At 34.1% G+C, this 22979-nt stretch overlaps 1 protein-coding gene across 2 annotated transcripts in view; it reads right to left on the reverse strand.

The window, feature by feature from the left end:
- LOC143233385 (hemicentin-2-like) overlaps positions 1 to 22979 on the reverse strand; it is a 165252-nt gene that overhangs the window by 92774 nt on the left and 49499 nt on the right. For both annotated transcript variants that reach the window (XM_076469577.1, XM_076469576.1), the window contains exon 2: positions 827 to 1156. In XM_076469577.1, the coding sequence (XP_076325692.1) occupies positions 827 to 1156 (330 nt within the window). The remainder of the gene's footprint in view (positions 1 to 826; positions 1157 to 22979) is intronic.

The following is a 22979-nucleotide window of genomic DNA, read 5'->3' on the forward strand; positions in this document are numbered from 1 at the left end:
ACAAAGTTTTTCCATTCTTACTGACAACAGTTTACCAGTCACCATATAAAGTTTTTCCATTCTTACTGACAACAGTTTACCAGTCACCATATAAAGTTTTTCCATTCTTACTGACAACAGTTTACCAGTCACCATATAAAGTTTTTCCATTCTTACTGACAACAGTTTACCAGACATCATACAAAGTTTTTCCATTCTTACTGACAACAGTTTACCAGTCACCATACAAAGTTTTTTTTCCATTCTTACTGACAACAGTTTACCAGTCACCATACAAAGTTTTTCCATTCTTACTGAAAACAGTTTACCAGCCACCATACAAAGTTTTCCATTCTTACTAACAACAGTTAACCAGTCACCATACAAAGTTTTTAAAAAATGCTATTTCTAACTAAGTCAAAAATAAATAGAAACAAATCTGGATCGCTGATCCGGTGTCCACTAATCCTGTTCAAAATTTAACTTTGTTGAAAAAGAAGGAATTTTCTATCCTTGATAAGTTTTGATTCAATTACTGGTTTAATTTATTTACATTTGGCAAAGTTAAAACTCGCTTACTTACCTAATGTGTTCAGCTTAATAAAAGTTAAAACTCGCTTACTTACCTAATGTATTGTTGTTGTTTTAAATTAAGCACAAAGCTACACAATGGGCTATCGGTGCTCTGCCCACCACGAGTATCGAAACTCGGATTTTAGCGTGGAAGTCCGCAGACATACCGCTGAGCCACTGGGTGGCACCTAATGTATTCAGCTTAATAAAAGTCAAAACTCGCTTACTTACTTAATGTATTCAGCTTAATAAAAGTTAAAACTCGCTTACTTACCTAATGTATTCAGCTTAATAAAGGACAGCGACGGACATTTTCCTCTAACGTAAGTGACGTCACATTTGTATACGCCTTCGTCCTCGTAGAGTAAAGAGTGGATTTTCAAAAACGCGGAGTCATTCTGCAGCTTAAAGCTAGCACGAAAGGGATTTGTAAAATCTCCTAGAGCCGTTTCGAAATTTTCACTATACAAGTACACTCTCTCCCAATCGTTAGAGACGTTTTTGGTCCACGTGATGAAATAGACTCTTCCGCAAGTGTCCACGTCTACTTCACAAGGCAGAATAGCGTTGTTACCCACGAAGTTCGTGACAGTATACTCTCTACCTATAAATATAGTAAATCCTAGTCAGAACAAAACTAATTAAATTTTACTCTACCATTAAATCAGCATATTAACTCATTGCTCGTATAATACGTTTCCCACACAACAATTAGATCCAATACGGTATACTTTCATATTTATGTGAGTATCTTCAATTTCATTTAACTTCCGCCTACATCATCGATCTAATTAAGCACACGGTCAACAACGTATGAAATTACTTGTCAAAAAACGAATTATGATTGCATTTCACTAATATGCACAGGCGAAGCCAGCTCAACGTAAATCAAAATCTAGCCAGGAGTGTGTTGAAACATTTCATAAGAACGTTTTTGCACAAAATTGTTTTACAAATACGGTCGGAATAACTTTAATAATGTGACTGAAAAATTGTTTTACAAATACGGTCGGAATAACTTTAATAATGTGACTGAAAAATTGTCTTACAAATACGGTCGGAACAGCTTTAATAATGTGACTGAAAAAATTGTTTTACAAATACGGTCGGAATAACTTTAATAATGTGACTGAAAAATTGATTTACAAATACGGTCGGAATAAATTTAATAATGTGACTGAAAAATTGTTTTACAAATACGGTCGGAATAACTTTAATAATGTGACTGAAAAATTTTTTTACAAATACGGTCGGAATAGCTTTAATAATGTGACTGAAAAATTGTTTTACAAATACGGTCGGAATAACTTTAATAATGTGACTGAAAAATTGTTTTACAAATACGGTCGGAATAACTTTAATAATGTGACTGAAAAATTGTTTTACAAATACGGTCGGAATAGCTTTAATAATGTGACTGAAAAATTGTTTTACAAATACGGTCGGAACAGCTTTAATAATGTGGTTGCGGGTTTGAATCACCCTCACACCAAACATGCTTGCCCTTCCAGCCGTGGGGGCGTTATCACGGCCGATTAATCCAACTATTCGTTGGTAAAAGAGTAGCCCAAGAGTTGGCGGTGGGTGGTGATGATCTGCTGCTCTCCCTCTAATTTTACACTGCTAAATTACGGACGACTAGAGCAGATAACCCTCGAGTAACTCTTCCCATATGGTATGCATCATTAATGCATAATTCAGAGATCTTGCACAAGGGTTGCATTTTACGAGCTAGGAAAATATTGGTCGAACGGTTTTATTGTGATTCGGGGATTTTATTTCTGTGTGTTTGTGTGATTTCTCTTTTCGAGACAACTCTGAACTTTAAACACCTCCTTATCATCTTTATAAGGTACCACAAAAAGAATGACCAATTTTATTGAAATAGAATTTTGTGGTGAAAGGTTCGCTTTCATTTTCCCATGAGGAAGTACCTTGAGCTGGTTTCTAATGGAGGTTTGAATCCCGTTACTAACTTAAGTGCAATGATATGCGAGGTTTTCTGTTCCCTGGTAAAAAATCTCGACTTCTTTCCAAGAAATGGTTTGTTTGTAGACTTAACATCGTTTAAGGACATTTTATTCACATAATTTCCAAGTAAAGGCCCGTGACATGATATTCTGCGATAAGACCACCCTTAGTGCTAGGATCACCTGCCGGGTTCACAATTCACTATGAACCAGATGTGTAGTTCTAAATTTGTCGTTGGCGGCGCAACATTAATGTGTTAGCATATACATAACTTGGTAAAGCATTATATTACCATAATCTCAAGTAGTATAGATTATTCATAAAAGTTGTTAATATATATGTACCAATACTAATCGTCAAATTTAAGCACCAATAATCGAGTTTTAACTTGTCCTAATATAAACTTTAAGCAATGTTTGTAAAGTTCAACGATTTTTGTATATCTATTTAGTTCTTGTTAAACTTCAGATTTTGATAATATAAATTCACGGAATGATAGCATAGCTAGTAATAATAATCACATAAAAAATAATACATTTAAACTTTTATATATTCAAATTAGTTAAAACAATCTTATATTTTTTATTTGCTAGAAGTCGAATACTATATCTAAATATATACAACATTTTAAGAAATATGTGCGCTACAAGTAAGATACTTAGATACGTAAGGCAAATACAAAAATATATTGTATAAATAAGATACTCAAAACTTTTAAAAGAATATTTCTAACTCAGAAAGATAAACATTATGTATAGATCATGACATAAGAATTTCAAGACAGATATTCTGCTATAACACACAGATTTATTTTGTTATTTCCAGAATTAGGATCTGCTTCGCTGACCAATCAATTTTCTACCATAGTTCACAACAACTGAACCAGAAACAAAACCCTACATTAAGTCTCTTCCCTACATCAGTACTGATATATTTTCTTTCTAAGGTAATACAAAGCTATATGATTTGTTGAATTTTCAATAATACTCAAAATAAGTTTGAAAACATCCACATAAATTGAATAACTGTTTCCATTTCTTCAACAACCACTGGACTGCTTTTGTGTTCTATGTATTCGAAAAGCAAGAATTGTAAAAATCATGTTACACACAAATATTTTACAATATGGACAAGTATTAATTTACAAGCTTAGTAAACATATTCATTGAAAATACTGTCTTCTGCATACCTATTTAAGAAATTAAAATATAATGATAAAATGTATTTTCCATTATTCCATGTTCTATGACCCGGCATGGCCAACCGTGTTAAGACGTGCGACTCGTAATCTGAGGGTCGCGGGTTCGCATCCCCATCTCGCCACCCATGCTCGCCTTTTCAGCCGTGGGGGCGTTATAATGTGTCGGTCAATTCCACTATTCGTTGGTGAAAAAGTAGCCCAAGGGCTGGCGGTGGGTAGTGATGACTAGCGGCCTTCCCTCTAGTCTTACACTGCTAAATTATGGACGGCTAGCACAGATAGCTCTCGAGTAGCTTTGTGTGAAATTCAAAACAAACAAACAAACAAACAATACTTTTTGTTTGTCATTGCTATGTAATTGAGGACATGGTAGGAGTGAAAACATAATTAACATAGGAGTGAAAATATAATTAACATAGGAGTGAAAATATAATTAACATAGGAGTGAAAACAAAATTAACATAGGAGTGAAAACATAATTAACATAGGAGTGAAAACATAATTAACATAGGAGTGAAAACAAAATTAACATAGGAGTGAAAACATAATTAACATAGGAGTGAAAACATAATTAACGTAGGAGTGAAAACATAATTAACATAGGAGTGAAAACATAATTAACATAGGAGTGAAAACATAATTAACATAGGAGTGAAAACATAATTAACATAGGAGTGAAAACATAATTAACATAGGAGTGAAAACATAATTAACATAGGAGTGAAAACATAATTAACGTAGGAGTGAAAACATAATTAACAATGCTTTTGGGCATATTTTGTTTCGTGACAAGCTCTGTCCTAAAGTTCATGATTAAACACATATTTAATCTTTTATATAAATAGCTAAATATATTTAATAAGTCGAATTATTGTTATGGTAAAATCCATTTAGTTTCAAAATTTCAAATCCTTTAACAATAAGCTGGAAAGTGAATGCAATCTACTTATAAGTCAGAAATTCTGACATCTTGCCAGTTATGCCTAGCATTTCGTGACTACTGACAGACATATGTATGCATTACCATTTACATTCTACCAATAATAAAAAGAGAAATACTGCAGCCCAGAAAGTTTTCTATACTCTAAATTGTATTTGTGTTTCCCGTGAGTGTCTTAGTTGAATAGAATCTGTTTCTCGTCTGGATAACGACCTACAACTTAGACTTATGAGTAAACTTAGAAACTATTCAAGTAGAGCAGAGAGGATGAAACCCACTGTCTGGAAAAAAAAAACACATAACTTCGTGACCGATAAGCAAACTCTAATCGGAGGAAAGTTCCCGGGAAGCAAATCAATAATAATATTAATAGCTTTAACTTCCAAAACCAAGTCGACTTCTCTCTTACATTACGTTTCATAATGCTTATAACATTTTTTTTTAAAGCTTCTGTGTAATAATAGGAATTATACGCTTTTTTTGTAACTAATTTAAGAACAAACTTGACAATTAAAAACACAGATGACAGAGCGCGCTCGGTTCATTTAATACCCAAACTATACATTTTATTGGTACAATGAAATATCCGCGTATGAAAATTTTTATATGACAAGAATGACGTCACAGTAAAGTTACTAAATATTTTCTTCTTTTTTTAAGTTATTCTCTTACCCGAATTTATTTTTCACCAGCGAAACGATAGAGTGTAGTAGCAAATTTGTTAGTTTGTTTCTAAATCGCAGTAAGAAATTTACTAATTCACTTCCATAATTTAAAATTTAAAATATTACAATATACTAAAAATAAAAATAAACTTGCAACGTTTCATTTCGTGCGAGAGTAACCTGTATAAGGACAAGAGTACAGTGTAAAAGCACAGGTGTAGTGGACGACGTTTCGAGAGACGGAACACTTCCGAAACGACGTCCACTACGCTTGTGTTTTTCTATAAAAGGCGGTTGTTATGTATTCCAAAGTATTCATCATGAATACTCGGACTAAACAAGCTATGAAAAAAATATTGAATTACGTTTCGTCTTGTTATTCAAAGTTTCGGTGCACTGTGTTACACCTTCGCTTCTTTGAAGTAATAATAAAATGCAAGTGTTCATATAGTACATTATTTTTGCCATGATATTTTTCTTTCTCTTTAGTGAACACAAATAGTAAATGTAATGAAGATATTTTTCAAAACAAAACGTACTCTGTGTGAAACAGGTTTCACATCTCGACATACAATAATTTTTAAAACAAAGTTTTCCAAGTATGTATTCATAAAATTAAACATTTTGTCAAAGTAATCGATAAGCAATTTTTACAGCAAATTTCCAAAAAGAAAAATCGGAAGAAGAAACAGTTCTATTTAATTTTAAAATAATAAAAACATTTTATTAGTCGGTATACATGTGTTGATCAATAGATCATTCTCTTCAAGCAGTAGAACATAGAAGAGATAATTTTAACTATGAATTAATAGAGCGATATCTCACATTTTTACGCTGATATAACAAACCTTGATTTTGCCATGAGTCTCTTCGTAATGATTTGGTGCCAAGAAAATATTAATTTTCAGTATTATCTTCTAAATCTTAACACAATCTAAAGTGAACCGTACTAGATTTCTATATACCATTAGATCCCAATACAAATCTTACACACTTTCTCTTATTGAGTTTATGCCCGGCATGGCCAGGTGGTTAAGGCACGCTACTTCTAACCTGTGGGTCACGGGCTCGAATCTCAGTCACATCAAACAAGATCGCCCTTTCAGCCTTGGGGGCGCTATAATGTGACGGTCAATCCCATTATTCGTTGATAAAAGAGTAACCCAAGAGTTCACGGTGGGTGGTGATGACTAGCTGTCTTACCTCTAGTCTTACACTGCTAAATTAGGGACGGCTTCCGCAGATAGTTCTCGTGTAGCTTTGCGCGAAATTCATAAACCAAAACTTTGAGTTTCTTACGTCACAGTAGATTAGAAGAAAACTTTACATGGTTTATATGTTCTAAGTTGCTTATATTAGAAAATGTATCACATACAGTAGGGAAAATAAGAAAAACTTTACATTAATTCTGGATTCAGGTATTTTATTTTACGAGAAATATTAGAAGAATGGAGGTATTGAGGTGTTTATTTCGAACGCAACAGGTCAATCTACGGGTCATGCTTCTCGTGGTGCCTTAACTTGTAAAAGAAACATGTAATGTTAGATACCTTAGTACAAGTTACTAATCAGCACTTATTAAACCAAACAATTTGTTGTTGTCATTTACGTCATTATATATGAGTTTATTTTTCCTTGCTTTATTAAAGATGTCAAATAATTTCTTGAATTACGACAAAGTACTTTAATTTTGTGTTATACTTAAAGGCTTAAATCAGTCAGAAAAGAAACTGTTTCGCCACAGAGTATCAATTTGAAAGCTTGAGCTACAGAGTGTTAGGAAAAGAAATATTCTCTTAAGTAGATATCTAATTACTTAGCTGGTTCCCGACTATTTTAATTAGTAAGAAACGTTCCTGTTTGTGTTTTGGTGATCAAGCTGACGAGTCATAAATATCACACTTGTGCGTTCGTCACAAACATACACACACGAGTTTATACGTAATAAAATCTAAAAACCTTTCTTATTTATTGATGTATATCTGGGGAGACCATGATTTGGTGATTACGTATAAAGCAAAGTCGCTTCACAAATATCAGAGGTGGTCACAATTACGCCAGTCTGCAAAATTATAATCTAAGGTACCAGTTCTTTTGACCATCCGTGCTCGCCCTTTCAGCTGTGGGGGCGTTACCACGTTACGATCAGTTCCACTCTTCTTTAGTAAAAGAGTAACCCAAGAGTTGACGGTGGGTGGTGATGACTAGCTGCCTTCCCTCTAGTCTTTCACTACTAAATTAGGGACTACTAGCGCAGATAGCCCTCGAGTAGCTTTGTGCGAAATTCCAAAACAAGCAAACAAAATCTAGTCTTACAATGCTAAATTAGGGACGGCTAGCGCAGATAGCCCTCAAGTAGCTTTGCGCAAAATTAAAAAAAACAACAAACGTGGTTATTGGATCTACTGTTTCTGTAATTCGAAAATCCTTTTAATTAATGATTTATTAACTTACGTATAAAGTTGCTGTATACGAGAACCTTTTCAATGAAAAATTACTCACAAAATTATTGAAGACAACTGGTATTGTAGCTTTGCGCGAAATTTAAACCAAATGTAGACAGTCTGAGAGACATTATAAGCTTAGAGAAAATGTCGTTATAAAAAAGCCGTTTCTTTGATCGGTTGTTCAAATATATCTGCCAGTTAATTCTACTAAGGAGTGGAATCAAAAGGGTAAACATGTACCAAAAAGACAAACTGCATGTAGAGGAATGCTAAGACACGATAATGTTCTTAAGAAATACGTTAACAACTGTTTACGTTCTCTAATCGTAACTAACGTAGAACAGTAACAGGTTCTAAGCTTTAAGACAGTTGCATATATCATGTTCACACGTTTATTGAATATACATAGTAACAGGAAAACTAGATAAATGTTATTTAGTTAAATGTGTAAACAATGTTTACAATTATGCTTGTGATGTATATCTCCTGTGATTATCTGTTTTGTTGTGGTTTATTGTTTGTGATATGTATCTCCTGTGACTATCTGTTTTGTTGTGGTTTATTGTAGCCAGGAAACTAAGTTATGTTGGTCAAAGGTACACAATGACCTGTCCGTGCTTTGTCTTCGGGGAGGAATCAAACCCTGATTTTAGCATTTTAAATCTATTCCGCTACCTCTAATCGATCACAAAACTAGTGTCAAGAAGGGATAACATGTTAATGAAGGAACACATAGAAGTATACGAACCAACTGAAGAAAATTTTAAACAAACATTTTAAACTGTTAAAGGCACTAGTAACATTGAATGATATAATATGAGAATAGTACAAGGAAACAGTAGATCAAGTAAAAAACATAAATAGGTAATATTCTTAAAATATAAAGAATATAACAAAACAATAAACAGAACAGCCAAATACAGATGTCAACTCTGTTTAAAGATTACCTGCTAACAAAACTAGATTATATTTAAAGACAAACTAGCGAAAGAAGTCACTAAATAAATTTTCTATTTTATAAATTGCTAAAGAAATCTAAGCGAAGTACACAAATGAGTTTGTATAAACAGAGTGCGCAATCACAGTAGGATTTCTAAAAACAAGTCTATTTTAACCTCTTGGTCTATAAAAATAACCTGTGACTTAGACTATTACAATGATTGTCGGTATTGCTCACAATGCCATATTGGTTGTCGGTATTATTCAAACTCACATAATGGTTGTCGGTGTTACTCAAACTGACATAGTGGTTGTCGGTATTACTCAAACCGACATAGTGGTTGTCGGTATTACTCAAACCGACATAGTGGTTGTCGGTATTACTCAAACTGGCATAGTGGTTGTCGGTATTACTCAAACTGACATAGTGGTTGTCGGTATTATTCAAACTCACATAATGGTTGTCGGTGTTACTCAAACTGACATAGTGGTTGTCGGTATTACTCAAACCGACATAGTGGTTGTCGGTATTACTCAAACTGGCATAGTGGTTGTCGGTATTACTCAAACTGACATAGTGGTTGTTGGTATTACTCAAACTGGCATAGTGGTTGTCGGTATTACTCAAACTGACATAGTGGTTATCGGTATTACTCAAACTGACATAGTGGTTGTCGGTATTACTCAAACTGACATAGTGGTTGTCGGTATTACTCAAACTGGCATAGTGGTTGTTGGTATTACTCAAACTGACATAGTGGTTGTCGGTATTACTCATACCGACATAATGGTTGCCGGTATTACTCAAACTGACATAGTGGTTGTTGGTATTACTCAAACTAACATAATGGTTATCGGTATTACTCAAACTGACATAGTGGTTGTTGGTATTACTCAAACTGACATAATGGTTGTCGGTATTATTCAAACTCACATAATGGTTGTCGGTGTTAACCAAACTGACATAGTGGTTGTCGGTATTACTCAAACCGATATAGTGGTTGTCGGTATTACTCAAACCGACATAGTGGTTGTCGGTATTACTCAAACTGGCATAGTGGTTGTCGGTATTACTCAAACTGACATAGTGGTTGTTGGTATTACTCAAACTGGCATAGTGGTTGTCGGTATTACTCAAACTGACATAGTGGTTATCGGTATTACTCAAACTGACATAGTGGTTGTCGGTATTACTCAAACTGACATAGTGGTTGTCGGTATTACTCAAACTGGCATAGTGGTTGTTGGTATTACTCAAACTGACATAGTGGTTGTCGGTATTACTCATACCGACATAATGGTTGCCGGTATTACTCAAACTGACATAGTGGTTGTTGGTATTACTCAAACTAACATAATGGTTATCGGTATTACTCAAACTGACATAGTGGTTGTTGGTATTACTCAAACTGACATAATGGTTGTCGGTATTATTCAAACTCACATAATGGTTGTCGGTGTTAACCAAACTGACATAGTGGTTGTCGGTATTACTCAAACCGATATAGTGGTTGTCGGTATTACTCAAACCGACATAGTGGTTGTCGGTATTACTCATACCGACATAGTGGTTGTCGGTATTACTCATACCGACATAACGGTCCCCAGCGTTGTTCAAATTTGGAGCTTTACTTGAACTAAAATACATGCATCTAAATTCTACATCAAGTTTTAGAGGTTGATTCGATGGTTGCAGTGTTTGCAATACGTGTGTTTAAATTAACTTATTTTATGTAAAGAAAGCCGTGCCGCTGGTACTTAAAAAGCATAAGAAATGTGAACATAAAGTACGTGTTTGATAATGTACAGGAGATAAAACCACCCAGGGCCTCGAAGTAAGTTTCTATTTATCTTTACGCAAACCCAGCATTCTCATTTCTTTCTGGCCATGTTTCTACATGAGATTCGCCACGAGGAACTTACGAACCAAGTCTTTCATTCTGCATAACACGCGAGTTGGTTATACCGTTCTTAAGTAAATATAATTATTTCAAACTATACTGCACAGAATATACGATTTTCACTTCGCTCTCTTGTTTGACGAATAACAATTTCATTCAGACATATTGTACGTTTATATTTACAATAAAGTCAGTCGTACTTTTCACTGAAATTGTGAGGGAAAGAATAGAAATAAGTAATACTTTAATACTATGTTTAACTGTTGCAAATTAAAAACGTACTTGAACTGTTCATAGTATAAAAAGTTAAGATAACTGAGTGTGTAGATTTTCTTCATAAAATACAATCCAAAATCATCCCCTATTAGTCGTTGTTGTTTTGAATTAAACACAAAGCTACACAATGGGCTATCTGTGCTCTGCCCACCACGAGTATCGAAACCCGGATTTTAGGGTGGTAACGCCTCAGACATACCACTGACACACTGGGTGGCAAAACTGTGAATATAGTACCAGGAGTGAGGTACCCTATTAGTAAAAAAATTTCGCCATGGAAAGAAATTATAGTTAATCAACACCTACGTTAGAATGTTTTAAAGACTTTTTCCCAAGAATATAATGCAGTTGAAACTTGTAAATTTCATCCTAGTCTTGGAATAATCAAATACGTTATAATTACAGGTCTACTCTCTTTACTAAGAGCACGTTTTAAAACGTTTGTCATTCTTTTATCCAAGTGTGTTTTTACCACAATCCTCAGTCTTCTGGATTTTGAGTTTTTCAAATATTTCTAATAAATAGTGTAATTTTAAATATTCTAATGGTATATATTCTTCAAAAAATTTGCTGCGTATCTCCGTATTGAATATATATAAACACACACATAGGTAAAATCCTAAATACGTAAAGCTTTTGGAAACGTTTAGTCATGAAACTTATTCATCAAAGTTTTGTTATACTTATTTTTTTATAAGATACGTATTATTATTTAGCAGTACAAATGTGGATAGAAATATCCATTTCAGTATTTAATTATGGTTAATGGAGTAATTAAAGTTCGAGATGAGTCCATTCTTATCATATAATCTTTATATTTTAATCTTTATAAAAGTATTTCCATGTTCTACGTCAAAAGTTAAAAGCAAAGTTGAAATAAAGATACCAACGGTAAAGGTAAATCACACGAATTATTACAATGAAGTAATCTAATTAACACCTTTCTAAAGATTATAAGTACAAGACTAGCCTCAACTACTGGGCTTTTATTACTTCAAATGTTATTAACTTATTTATTGCAACAAAGTTGGAGTGCGCTGCTTCTCAGTTAACTGCTCAGTCTGTTTCTACTAGGAGTTTATTTGTGCCCGTTTTTATCCTTTGTTAATATATTACTAATAATTTTGAACGATATATACAATTGTCCGTTTTCATCCTTTGTTAACGCATTACGAAACTTGTATAAACAATGTATACAGCTGTCAGTTTTCACCCTTTGTTGACACATTACAAATATTACATAAATAATGTCTACAACTGTCCGTTTTCGCCCATTGTTAACACATTACAAAATTTATATAAACAATATCTACAACTGTCAGTTTTCACCCTTTGTTAACACGTTACAACTCTTGTATAAACAATGTCTACAACTGTCAGTTTTCACCCTTTGTTAACACATTACGGAACTTGTATAAACAATAATTACGACTGTTCTTTTTTCCTTATTTGTTAACACATTACAAAAACTGTATATAAATATTTACAACAATCTGTTATCTAAAGTGATTCAATGTTATGAGCATCTAAATATCTTCATTTCTAGAATGCTAAAGAAACATGTGTCATTTGACTTTGTTTACGTTTTTCTTTTCTTGAGTTGTCCAATGAACTATGGCAAAACTTTTATCATTAAGATTTAAAGTATTCTATTTCCTTCTTTAATTTCGCACGAAGCTACTCAGACAATCTATGATAGCCATCCGTAATTTTAAAATGATAGACTAAACACAAGGTGATGGTTAAAACACCCCTCACCACCACCTTTTCAGTCACTCTTTATTAACTAATAACTCGATTGACCATCACATTATAATGAAACACTCTATGAAGGACTTAGATCACGTGACCCACAAGGCAGTTATTGTTGTACTGTTGAAAATGTCTCTGGATAATTTACTAAAACAGCTTATTTAAAATTCACTTTGTATATAACTTATAGAAAACAACAGGATAGAAAATATCTGATTCATGGAATTATAGAAAACTTGTCCTAAAAATGTCCACAACGTCTTTTGAAAGTTTGTTTTCTTTAACACAACAAGCTATATTCATACTGAACATTTGAAAAATATATATAAATAGATTTGCCTAATACACTTCATAAATAGATGTATCAAACACACTTAATGTATATACTTAATGCGTCCGTAAATTAATGCATTCATAAATAAATAGATTATGCTTAATGCTAATACACTTAGTGTACATACTTAATGCATCCGTAAATAAATAGATGTATCAAATACACTTAATGTATATACTTAATGCATCCGTAAATAAATAGATGGAACTAACACACTTAATGTGTATACTTAATACATGAAGTGCCTTAGATACATTTATTTATTGTAATGATACAAATACACATGATAATGCAGTCAGTTGTCTGTCTTGTCAATCAATATTTGAAAACGTTTTCTTCCAAACTAGTTAGTGTATGGTAAGAGGTAAAACCTTTTTCGTCCAAACAACTTCCATTTCCTTCGTTTCGGAATATATAGCCATTACATTTATTCGTGAAAAGACAAAGAAAAAATGGACTGTAAATCTGATGTATAAGGTTTATTTGTCTGAGTGCCAAGTTACACAATAGGCGATCTGTGCTCTGTCCACTGCTGGGAATAAAATCCCGGCTTTTAACATTCTAACTCCGTAAATATACTGCTGGCTTACTAAGTGGTGGACTATAGGAGAATTTGATAGTGTAATACTCACGCCTTACAATGGTTTTCTGTAATTGTGCTCTAAGTAAATTGAAGGAAGCGACGGTGTAACTTAACATAATGACACTTGGGTATAGAACGTAGAAGCTGTTGAAATGATATCGAAAATAATTAAATTCATTTTTATATTACATTCTTTCTGCCTACATAATCTGTCTCTAATACCTTCACGGGTAACCTGCTAAAATAACCTGTTTCTAATAACCTCACTGGTAACCTGCTAGAATAATCTGTCTTTAATAACCTCACTAGTAACCTGCTAACATAACCTGTCTCTAATAACCTCTCTGGTTACCTGCTAACATAACCTATTTCTAATAACCTCACTGGTAACCTGCTAACATAACCTGTCTCTAATAACCACACTGGTAACCTGCTAACATAACCTGTCTCTAATAACCACACTGGTAACCTGCTAACATAACCTGTCTCTAATAACATCACTTGTAACCTGCTAACATGACCTGCCTCTAATAACATCACTTGTAGCCTCCTAACATGACCTGCCTCTAATAACATCACTTGTAACCTGCTAACATAATCTCTTTCTAATAACCTCACTGGTAACCTGCTAACATAACCTGCCTCTAATAACATCACTTGTAACATGCTAACATGACCTGCCTCTAATAACATCACTTGTAACCTGCTAACATAATCTCTTTCTAATAACCTCACTGGTAACCTGCTAACATAACCTGCCTCTAATAACATCACTTGTAACATGCTAACATAATCTGTCTCTAATAACCTCACTGGTAAAGTGGTAACATAGCCTGTCTCTAATAACCTCACTTGTAACCTGATAACATAATTTGTCTCTAATAACCTCACTGGTAACCTGCTAACATAACCTGTCTCTAATACTTGCACTGGTAACCTGCTAACATAACCTGTCTCTAACAACCTCACTGGTAACCTGCTAACATAATTTGTCTCTAATAACCTCACTGGTAACCTGCTAACATAATCTGTCTCTAATAACCTCACTTGTAACCTGCTAACATAATTTGTCTCTAATAACCTCACTGGTAACCTGCTAACATAATCTGTCTCTAATAACCTCACTGGTAACTTGCTAACATAATCTGTCTCTAATAACCTCACTTGTAACCTGCTAACATAATCTGTCTCTAATAACCTCACTTGTAACCTGCTAAAATAATCTGTCTCTAATAACCTCACTTGTAACCTGCTAACATAATTTGTCTCTAATAACCTCACTGGTGACCTGCTAACATAACCTGTCTTTAATACTTGCACTGGTAACCTGCTAACATAACCTGTCTCTAACAACCTCACTGGTAACCTTCTAACATAACCTGTCTCTAATAACCTCACTTGTAACCTGCTAACATAATTTGTCTCTAATAACCTCACTTGTAACCTGCTAACATAATCTGTCTCTAATAACATCACTTGTAACCTGCTAACATGACCTGCCTCTAATAACATCACTTGTAGCCTCCTAACATGACCTGCCTCTAATAACATCACTTGTAACCTGCTAACATAATCTCTTTCTAATAACCTCACTGGTAACCTGCTAACATAACCTGCCTCTAATAACATCACTTGTAACATGCTAACATGACCTGCCTCTAATAACATCACTTGTAACCTGCTAACATAATCTCTTTCTAATAACCTCACTGGTAACCTGCTAACATAACCTGCCTCTAATAACATCACTTGTAACATGCTAATATAATCTGTCTCTAATAACCTCACTGGTAAAGTGGTAACATAGCCTGTCTCTAATAACCTCACTTGTAACCTGATAACATAATTTGTCTCTAATAACCTCACTGGTAACCTGCTAACATAACCTGTCTCTAATACTTGCACTGGTAACCTGCTAACATAACCTGTCTCTAACAACCTCACTGGTAACCTGCTAACATAATTTGTCTCTAATAACCTCACTGGTAACCTGCTAACATAATCTGTCTCTAATAACCTCACTTGTAACCTGCTAACATAATTTGTCTCTAATAACCTCACTGGTAACCTGCTAACATAATCTGTCTCTAATAACCTCACTGGTAACTTGCTAACATAATCTGTCTCTAATAACCTCACTTGTAACCTGCTAACATAATCTGTCTCTAATAACCTCACTTGTAACCTGCTAAAATAATCTGTCTCTAATAATCTCACTTGTAACCTGCTAACATAATTTGTCTCTAATAACCTCACTGGTGACCTGCTAACATAACCTGTCTTTAATACTTGCACTGGTAACCTGCTAACATAACCTGTCTCTAACAACCTCACTGGTAACCTTCTAACATAACCTGTCTCTAATAACCTCACTTGTAACCTGCTAACATAATTTGTCTCTAATAACCTCACTTGTAACCTGCTAACATAATCTGTCTCTAATAACCTCACTTGTAACCTGCTAACATAATCTGTCTCTAATAACCTCACTTGTAACTTGCTAACATAATCTGTCTCTAATAACCTCACTGGTAACCTGCTAACATAATCTGTCTCTAATAATCTCACTTGTAACCTGCTAACATAATTTGTCTCTAATAACCTCACTGGTAACCTGCTAACATAACCTGTCTCTAATACTTGCACTGGTAACCTGCTAACATAACCTGTCTCTAACAACCTCACTGGTAACCTGCTAACATAATCTGTCTCTAATAATCTCACTTGTAACCTGCTAACATAATTTGTCTCTAATAACCTCACTGGTAACCTGCTAACATAACCTGTCTCTAATACTTGCACTGGTAACCTGCTAACATAACCTGTCTCTAGCAACCTCACTGGTAACCTGCTAACATAATCTGTCTCCAATAACCTCACTGGTAAAGTGGTAACATGGCCTGTTTCTAATAAACTCACTGGTTACCTACTAACATAACCTGTCTCTAATAACCTCACTGGTTACCTATTAACATAACCTGTCTCTAATACTTGCACTGGTTACCTATTAATATAAGCTGTCTCTACAACCTCACTGGTAACCTGCTAACATAATCTGTCTCTAATAACCACACTGGTTACCTACTAACATAAAATGTCTCTAATAACCTCACTGGTAACCTGCTAACATAATCTGTCTCTAATAACCTCACTTGTAACCTGCTAAAATAATCTGTCTCTAATAACCTCACTTGTAACCTGCTAAAATAATCTGTCTCTAATAACCTAACTTGTAACCTGCTAAAAAAATCTGTCTCTAATAACCTAACAGGTAACCTGCTAACGTAATCTGTCTTTAATAACCCCACTGGTAACCTGCTAACATAATCTCTCTCTAATAACCTCGCTGGTAACCTGCTAACATAATCTCTCTCTAATACTTGCACTGATAATCTGCTAACATAAGTTTTCTCTATTACTTGCACTGATAACCTGCTAATATAATCTTGAAGTCAGTAAGTAAGTTAGTTACTAAAGGCAAATAAAACATTTGACCGTTACAAACTAATTACCCTGGTGGAAACATTCGTCACTGATGAACTTGTATATATATATATATATACTGCTTTCAAAGTAATTTATAGTAAACTTAGCTTTCAAATGACGAGTTACCTTTTCATGAAGTCATAGATAAGCTGCTTTGATAATATATACAATTGTTTCACAATGAGTACACTTATTACCAGTTGATGAAGTACATTTTCCTCTTTCAAAATACCCTGTTTTTGAAAACATTTATCGTGCAGCGAGTTCTATACAGGTCAGTAAGGAACTACTTTCAATAATTACAAAACGATGAACCAGATTTTTTTCCACCAACTGCAGAGACAAGTCATTTAAACATGATCCTGTGAACACTTCTTGATTTACGAGAGAAGTTCAACAGCCGATGACAACATCTGTTTCTAATAACATAAACATATTTTTAATTGTGTAAAAAAAGTAATTCGATATCATCTTACACTTATGCACTCAACATCAGTACATTACGTCGTTTTGGTCATGGTCTGGTGGTTAGGATATTCGACTCGCAAAGTCCAGGTCACAAATTAAAGTCCCTTTTCCGAACATTACTACCCTTTCATCTGTGAGGGCATTACGTAAAGGTCAGACTATTCGTGTTGAGTTGCTTAAAAGTTAGTTATGGGTGGTGTTGACTAGCTGCTTATCAGAGACGGCTAGCGCAGATAGCTCTCTAATAGCTTTTCACGACATTCCATAAACAAACAAGCTTTTTGTCATTATTTTGAAAGTAAACACGTGTTTTCTATAAGAAATTACAACACGGGTGTCTTAGTAATTTGAAAAAAGAACACTGTCTCGATGCTATTAATGTTTTCTTTCGACAACTGGTAGCAATGTAATATACCTATGCAATAACTAATTAAATCACAGTCACTTATTTCTTGAGGCCTAGTAGTGTCTGTAACATATTTAATTTGTTAGCAGTTAATATACATGTGCGGGTAGAACGTGGGTTCGTGACTTTACGCGTAAGCATGCCGAGCTGGGGGTCGGAGGTTCGAGATTTATGTTTGAGATAAGGCTTTATGGATGCTCCGTACTTTCGCATGTAATAGCTACCCTTCTATTTGATTAAGAATAGTCGTGTAGATGACAGGTGCTGATAAGTAGCTGCTCTCTCTCTCTCTGATCAGCTGTTTAGAAAGGGTAATATCTGATCAGTTGTTTAGTAAGGGTAATATCTGATCCTTGGAAGTTTTGTCCTACCCATTTAACCTATGTGTCCGACATGTTACAACACAGTTGAACAGTACCATAAACTTGTGTCCACTTATTGTTTATAACAAATCTATGTTACTGAATTGTTATTATTAAACTTAAACGTTGTTTCTCGTTAAGTTAGAAAATGATGGATTATGAAACATAAAACTGGAAAAATTTAAAAAATATTTCTGGTTTACTTGAAAACCAAAAAAAATTGGATTTACTTTAGATATATTAAAGAAAACGAGACCAATTTTATATGTCATAAGTACAGTGAATGACAAAACTAATAAGTTCTTAAATACATTTTTGTGACAATAGAATATAAGGTGCTGCTTTAAACTATGAGATAATTAATTAAATAATTCTATTTAAATAACTGAAAAAGTTAATTTTCTTTTAAATATATCCTGTATCAAAAAATTCGATGTTCGATGTTGTCAGTATATTATTTAACAATAAAACGTATTTTTTTTCCAATTCTGAAAGACTATAAAGGTTTAATAGATTTTTCTAAGAATCATTTGCATGTGTAAATGATTGTGTGGCGTAAACCTTAGCATCACTGATAACACGCTTAGCAAATCCATGCATTTTAAGATTAGGTCCACACTTGTGTAGGTATTCACACAGATGTGTCAACGAAATAAAACAAACGTTTAATTGTATAGCATAAATGTTTAAAAGTGGGGCTGTCCTCATTACCTAAATACGATAAAGAATTAAACTAATTAATAATGTTAGTGTAAAAAGATAGAATACTGTGAGACTGAAAACAGATTCGTACACTTCATATTGCGCTGCCTGATAATGTCACACTAAGATAACGAAACATATAGTGTATAAGATTGTTACAAGTGTCACAGTATTTTGTTCTTTCACAGCAAAATTATTAAATTAATTAATATTGTATTTTGCCACTAGGGACAGTAGTTTCTAAATATGTAATGTGTACTAAAAAATTTTGTTTTTATTTTTTTAATGAAATTACGATTTATTCTACGGGAAAACAAACGTCTGTTCTCAAATAGACTTCTATACATTCATATATATACGTGTATATATACTTTGTTCTTTAAATACATATAAACAACTGTGTGTTAGCGTTCGCTTAGAAATCATTTTCTGTATACAGTTCTTCGATTGTTCCGATTGATCTGAGCCTCATGTGGCTTCATTATAAACGGTTTGTTCGCCATTGTTATATCAACTCTATGTATATGAATCTCTTTATTATATGATTTAACATAAAGCCAGCTGCGCTATGAGTAAAAGATTCTGGCTCTAGTAATATCCAACTCTATGTAGACTGAGTCTATGAATTTCTTTTTATTATATGATTTAACATAAAGCCAGCTGCGTTGTAACGAAAAGTTTCTTGCAAGGTTCTCCTTTTGTTATACAAATTTAAATCTGTGGAATAGAGATTGGGCTCTTCGATATATGTCTATGATTCATTAGCAGAAAAAGGCAAAATAGACTCAGGTGTTCCTCTTGCTTAACTTCCAATGTGTAATTATTATCCGTGCAGTTCCCTTGGAAACAAAAGACACTGATTCGAAGTTCTTTTCACCGTGAAGAGGAAAACGTACCTATTGCAGAATTATACTTTGGGGTTCGTGCAAGTTCACACTTTAGAAATTACAGCTGAGGAGTCGTTGTCCCATGGAATTAGTCAGCAGATATACAGAGAATGACTTCATATTAAATATCCTAAGTATATCCAGGATGTCATATTTTTTATAACACGAACACGTTTATACATTCAAAATTGCAATAGAGAGAAACTGAAGTCGATTTCTCTTTGTTTTCGTATACAACATTCTGATATAATTCTTTGGTTTCTAAAGCTAGGCACATCATAAGATGAGTATTTTCAATTTAAAATGATTTCACATAACTTGAAAAAGAAATTAATTTTCTCATACGCATGAATTAGAGTTATACAATATTACACGTTACAATAAGAGTATAACACATACATAGCATGCAACATGTACGCGAATTTAATCAGTTTTTATATCAGTTAGAGTTAAACATAGTTTATTACCTAATATCTGTTGGGGTCGTTCAGAGACAAATTTTCAAACTGCTGTTATATTATTCATCACGTTCTAACTAACAAACAATCATGGATACAGATCAAATCGTTGATTCTAAACTGCACCAAGTAATCGAATCACCAAATTAATTGCATATATACATTGATGAAAATACCCAATTTACACATACGGAAATGTTTAGAACAATAACAACTAAAGAATCTATATATCTCCGTTGTCTGTACATGTAACTACTTCGCAAAGTGTGGATGGATCTTCATAAAAATTGGTATGGAAGCTTTTCAGGTCCATGAGGAGATACATACAGATTTGTAGTTTCACTTTGTGTTGTTGTTTTTAGTTTTCGGCTTTTTTTACATATTGTTTTATTTGTATAAGAGAAGCAAATTTCTGTCCTAAGATAACATTTATTAATCATGAATTTACATAGCTTCCCTCCACAGACCAGAAACATCAGCTAATAAATATAAGAAAAACATTACCACATAGGATTGTTTATTTGTTTTTTGTAATTTTGCGCGAAGCTACATGAAAGCTATCTGCACTAGCCGCCCCTAATTTAGCAGGGTAAGACTAGAGGGAAGGCAGCTAATCATCGTCACCCACCGCCAACTCTTGGGTTACTCTTTTACCAACGAATAATGGGAATGGCTGTCACATTATAACGCTCACACGGCTGAAAGGGCGAGCATGTTTGATGCGACGGGGATTCGAACCCGCGACCCTCAGATTACGAATCGAATGCCTTAACCCAGCTGGCAGTGTCGAGCCGAGCACAGAGGAATACAAAATAAAACACATCAGATTTATTTGTTTGGTCCCTTGTTAACCTGCAGTTTTTACATAAATCTATAAACTTTTATGAATACTGATGTCAGGACTCTCCACAGTCCAGTTCGTGATTGTCAGTTTCAGTGGCCTTTTTACAGTGAAGATATTGTTTTACTACATTTTCTGTAAAATTCAAATGAGTCTTGTTCCTAAGTGTTTTCGGCCAGCCAATAACTTTATTTTTACACGTTTGACATGGGTGTCATATCTACTTTAACACATATTCCAATGGGCATGTGTGTGTGTGTGTGTGTGTGTGTGTGTGTGTTCTTATAGCAAAGCCACATCGGGCTATCTGCTAAGCCCACCAAAGGAAATCGAATACCTGATTTTAGCGTTATAATTTCGTAGACTTACCGCTGTACTAGCGGAGTACCCAATGAGTATAGACCGCCTGATCCATGGTGGTTTGTTTGTTTGCTTTTCGAATTTTGTTCAAAGCTACAGGAGAGCTATGTGCGCCAGTCATCCCTAATTTAGCAGTACCAACGAATAATGGAATCAACTGTAACATTATAACGCCATCACGACTAAAAGGGCGAGCATGTCTGGTGTTACGGGGGTTCGAACCCGCCACCCCCAAATTACAAGTCGAGTGTCCTAACAACCTGGCCATGCCGACCACCCCTAGTGGTAATTTGGTTAAATAACCAGGGACGGTTAAAAACTTATCTTCTTCTCGTTTGTGACCAATCAGTAGAGACTTCACAATGAAAGGAATTAAGATTTTTAATAAGCGACGTAATTCCTCAAGCTTTCCGTAGAACCCTGACTTAGAATCCTGTTCACAGGTTAAAAACTTGAGGAAAGAAAGTGAAGAGATGAATTATGATAAATCATTATACTCGAGTTTTTTTATGGGTCTAAGTGTGATTTTTTGCATTTTAATAGAATTTTTGTTGATGTGGCGCTTTGTGATTGGTTGGAAAACAACCAATCACGGTGTAAGTTTTCAACACATTACTGTACTCTGGTGAAATTTAGCATGATAAAAGAGGGAAATTCGATGATTATTTCAGATTTCTCAAAAAACATAAACGTATAAATGCGTGAAAATAGCTTCTAATAGAATTAACCTGCAACTAAAATGACGTACGCACACATATAGAGGGACTCTATAATTTACACACCTATACAGACTCTGTACAATTTATATAAATTAATTATATTTATCATCCCGAAGCTTCTTTTAAAGAGGTTGTTTATGACAACCCTAACTTCCAAATGGAGTGATTCGTGTGTGTATTAGATTCAGTAACGAATACAATTATGATACCGATAACAAGGACTACGTAATATAGGTCCAAACAAAAATGAAACCATAATTTATATTTCAATTTTTAGGAAGATTCAAAAGCGAACCATGTAAATATTGGATAAGAAACAAAGAATGAATGAAAAACATTTGACCGAGACTAAGAAAAGAAAGTCATTTTTAACTCATTGCAATAAAAATGGCTGTATTCTGTATTTAATACTGAGTGTATTTTTAACCTCCTCAGTGCGTTCAGAAACTTACGATACTTCCTCTTCTTATGAAACCTGTTCAGTATCTATTTATGAACAAAGTTATTACAATACAATCAAAAACTAGATATAAAAATTTAATAAATTCATATTTTCTTAGCTATGAAATTTATTTGTCGTTAATTGCGCACAGTGTTATATGGAAGGCTGCCTGTGCTCTTCTTACCGCGGGGATCGAACTCCAGTTTATATCGTCTTCAGCTCCCCAACTCACCGCTGAGCCACATAGAGCTTTAGTAAAAAAAAACTAACTATGAACAACGTGATGA

This window comes from Tachypleus tridentatus, chromosome 12 (assembly GCF_004210375.1).
Source record: "Tachypleus tridentatus isolate NWPU-2018 chromosome 12, ASM421037v1, whole genome shotgun sequence".
NCBI lineage: Eukaryota > Metazoa > Arthropoda > Merostomata > Xiphosura > Limulidae > Tachypleus > Tachypleus tridentatus.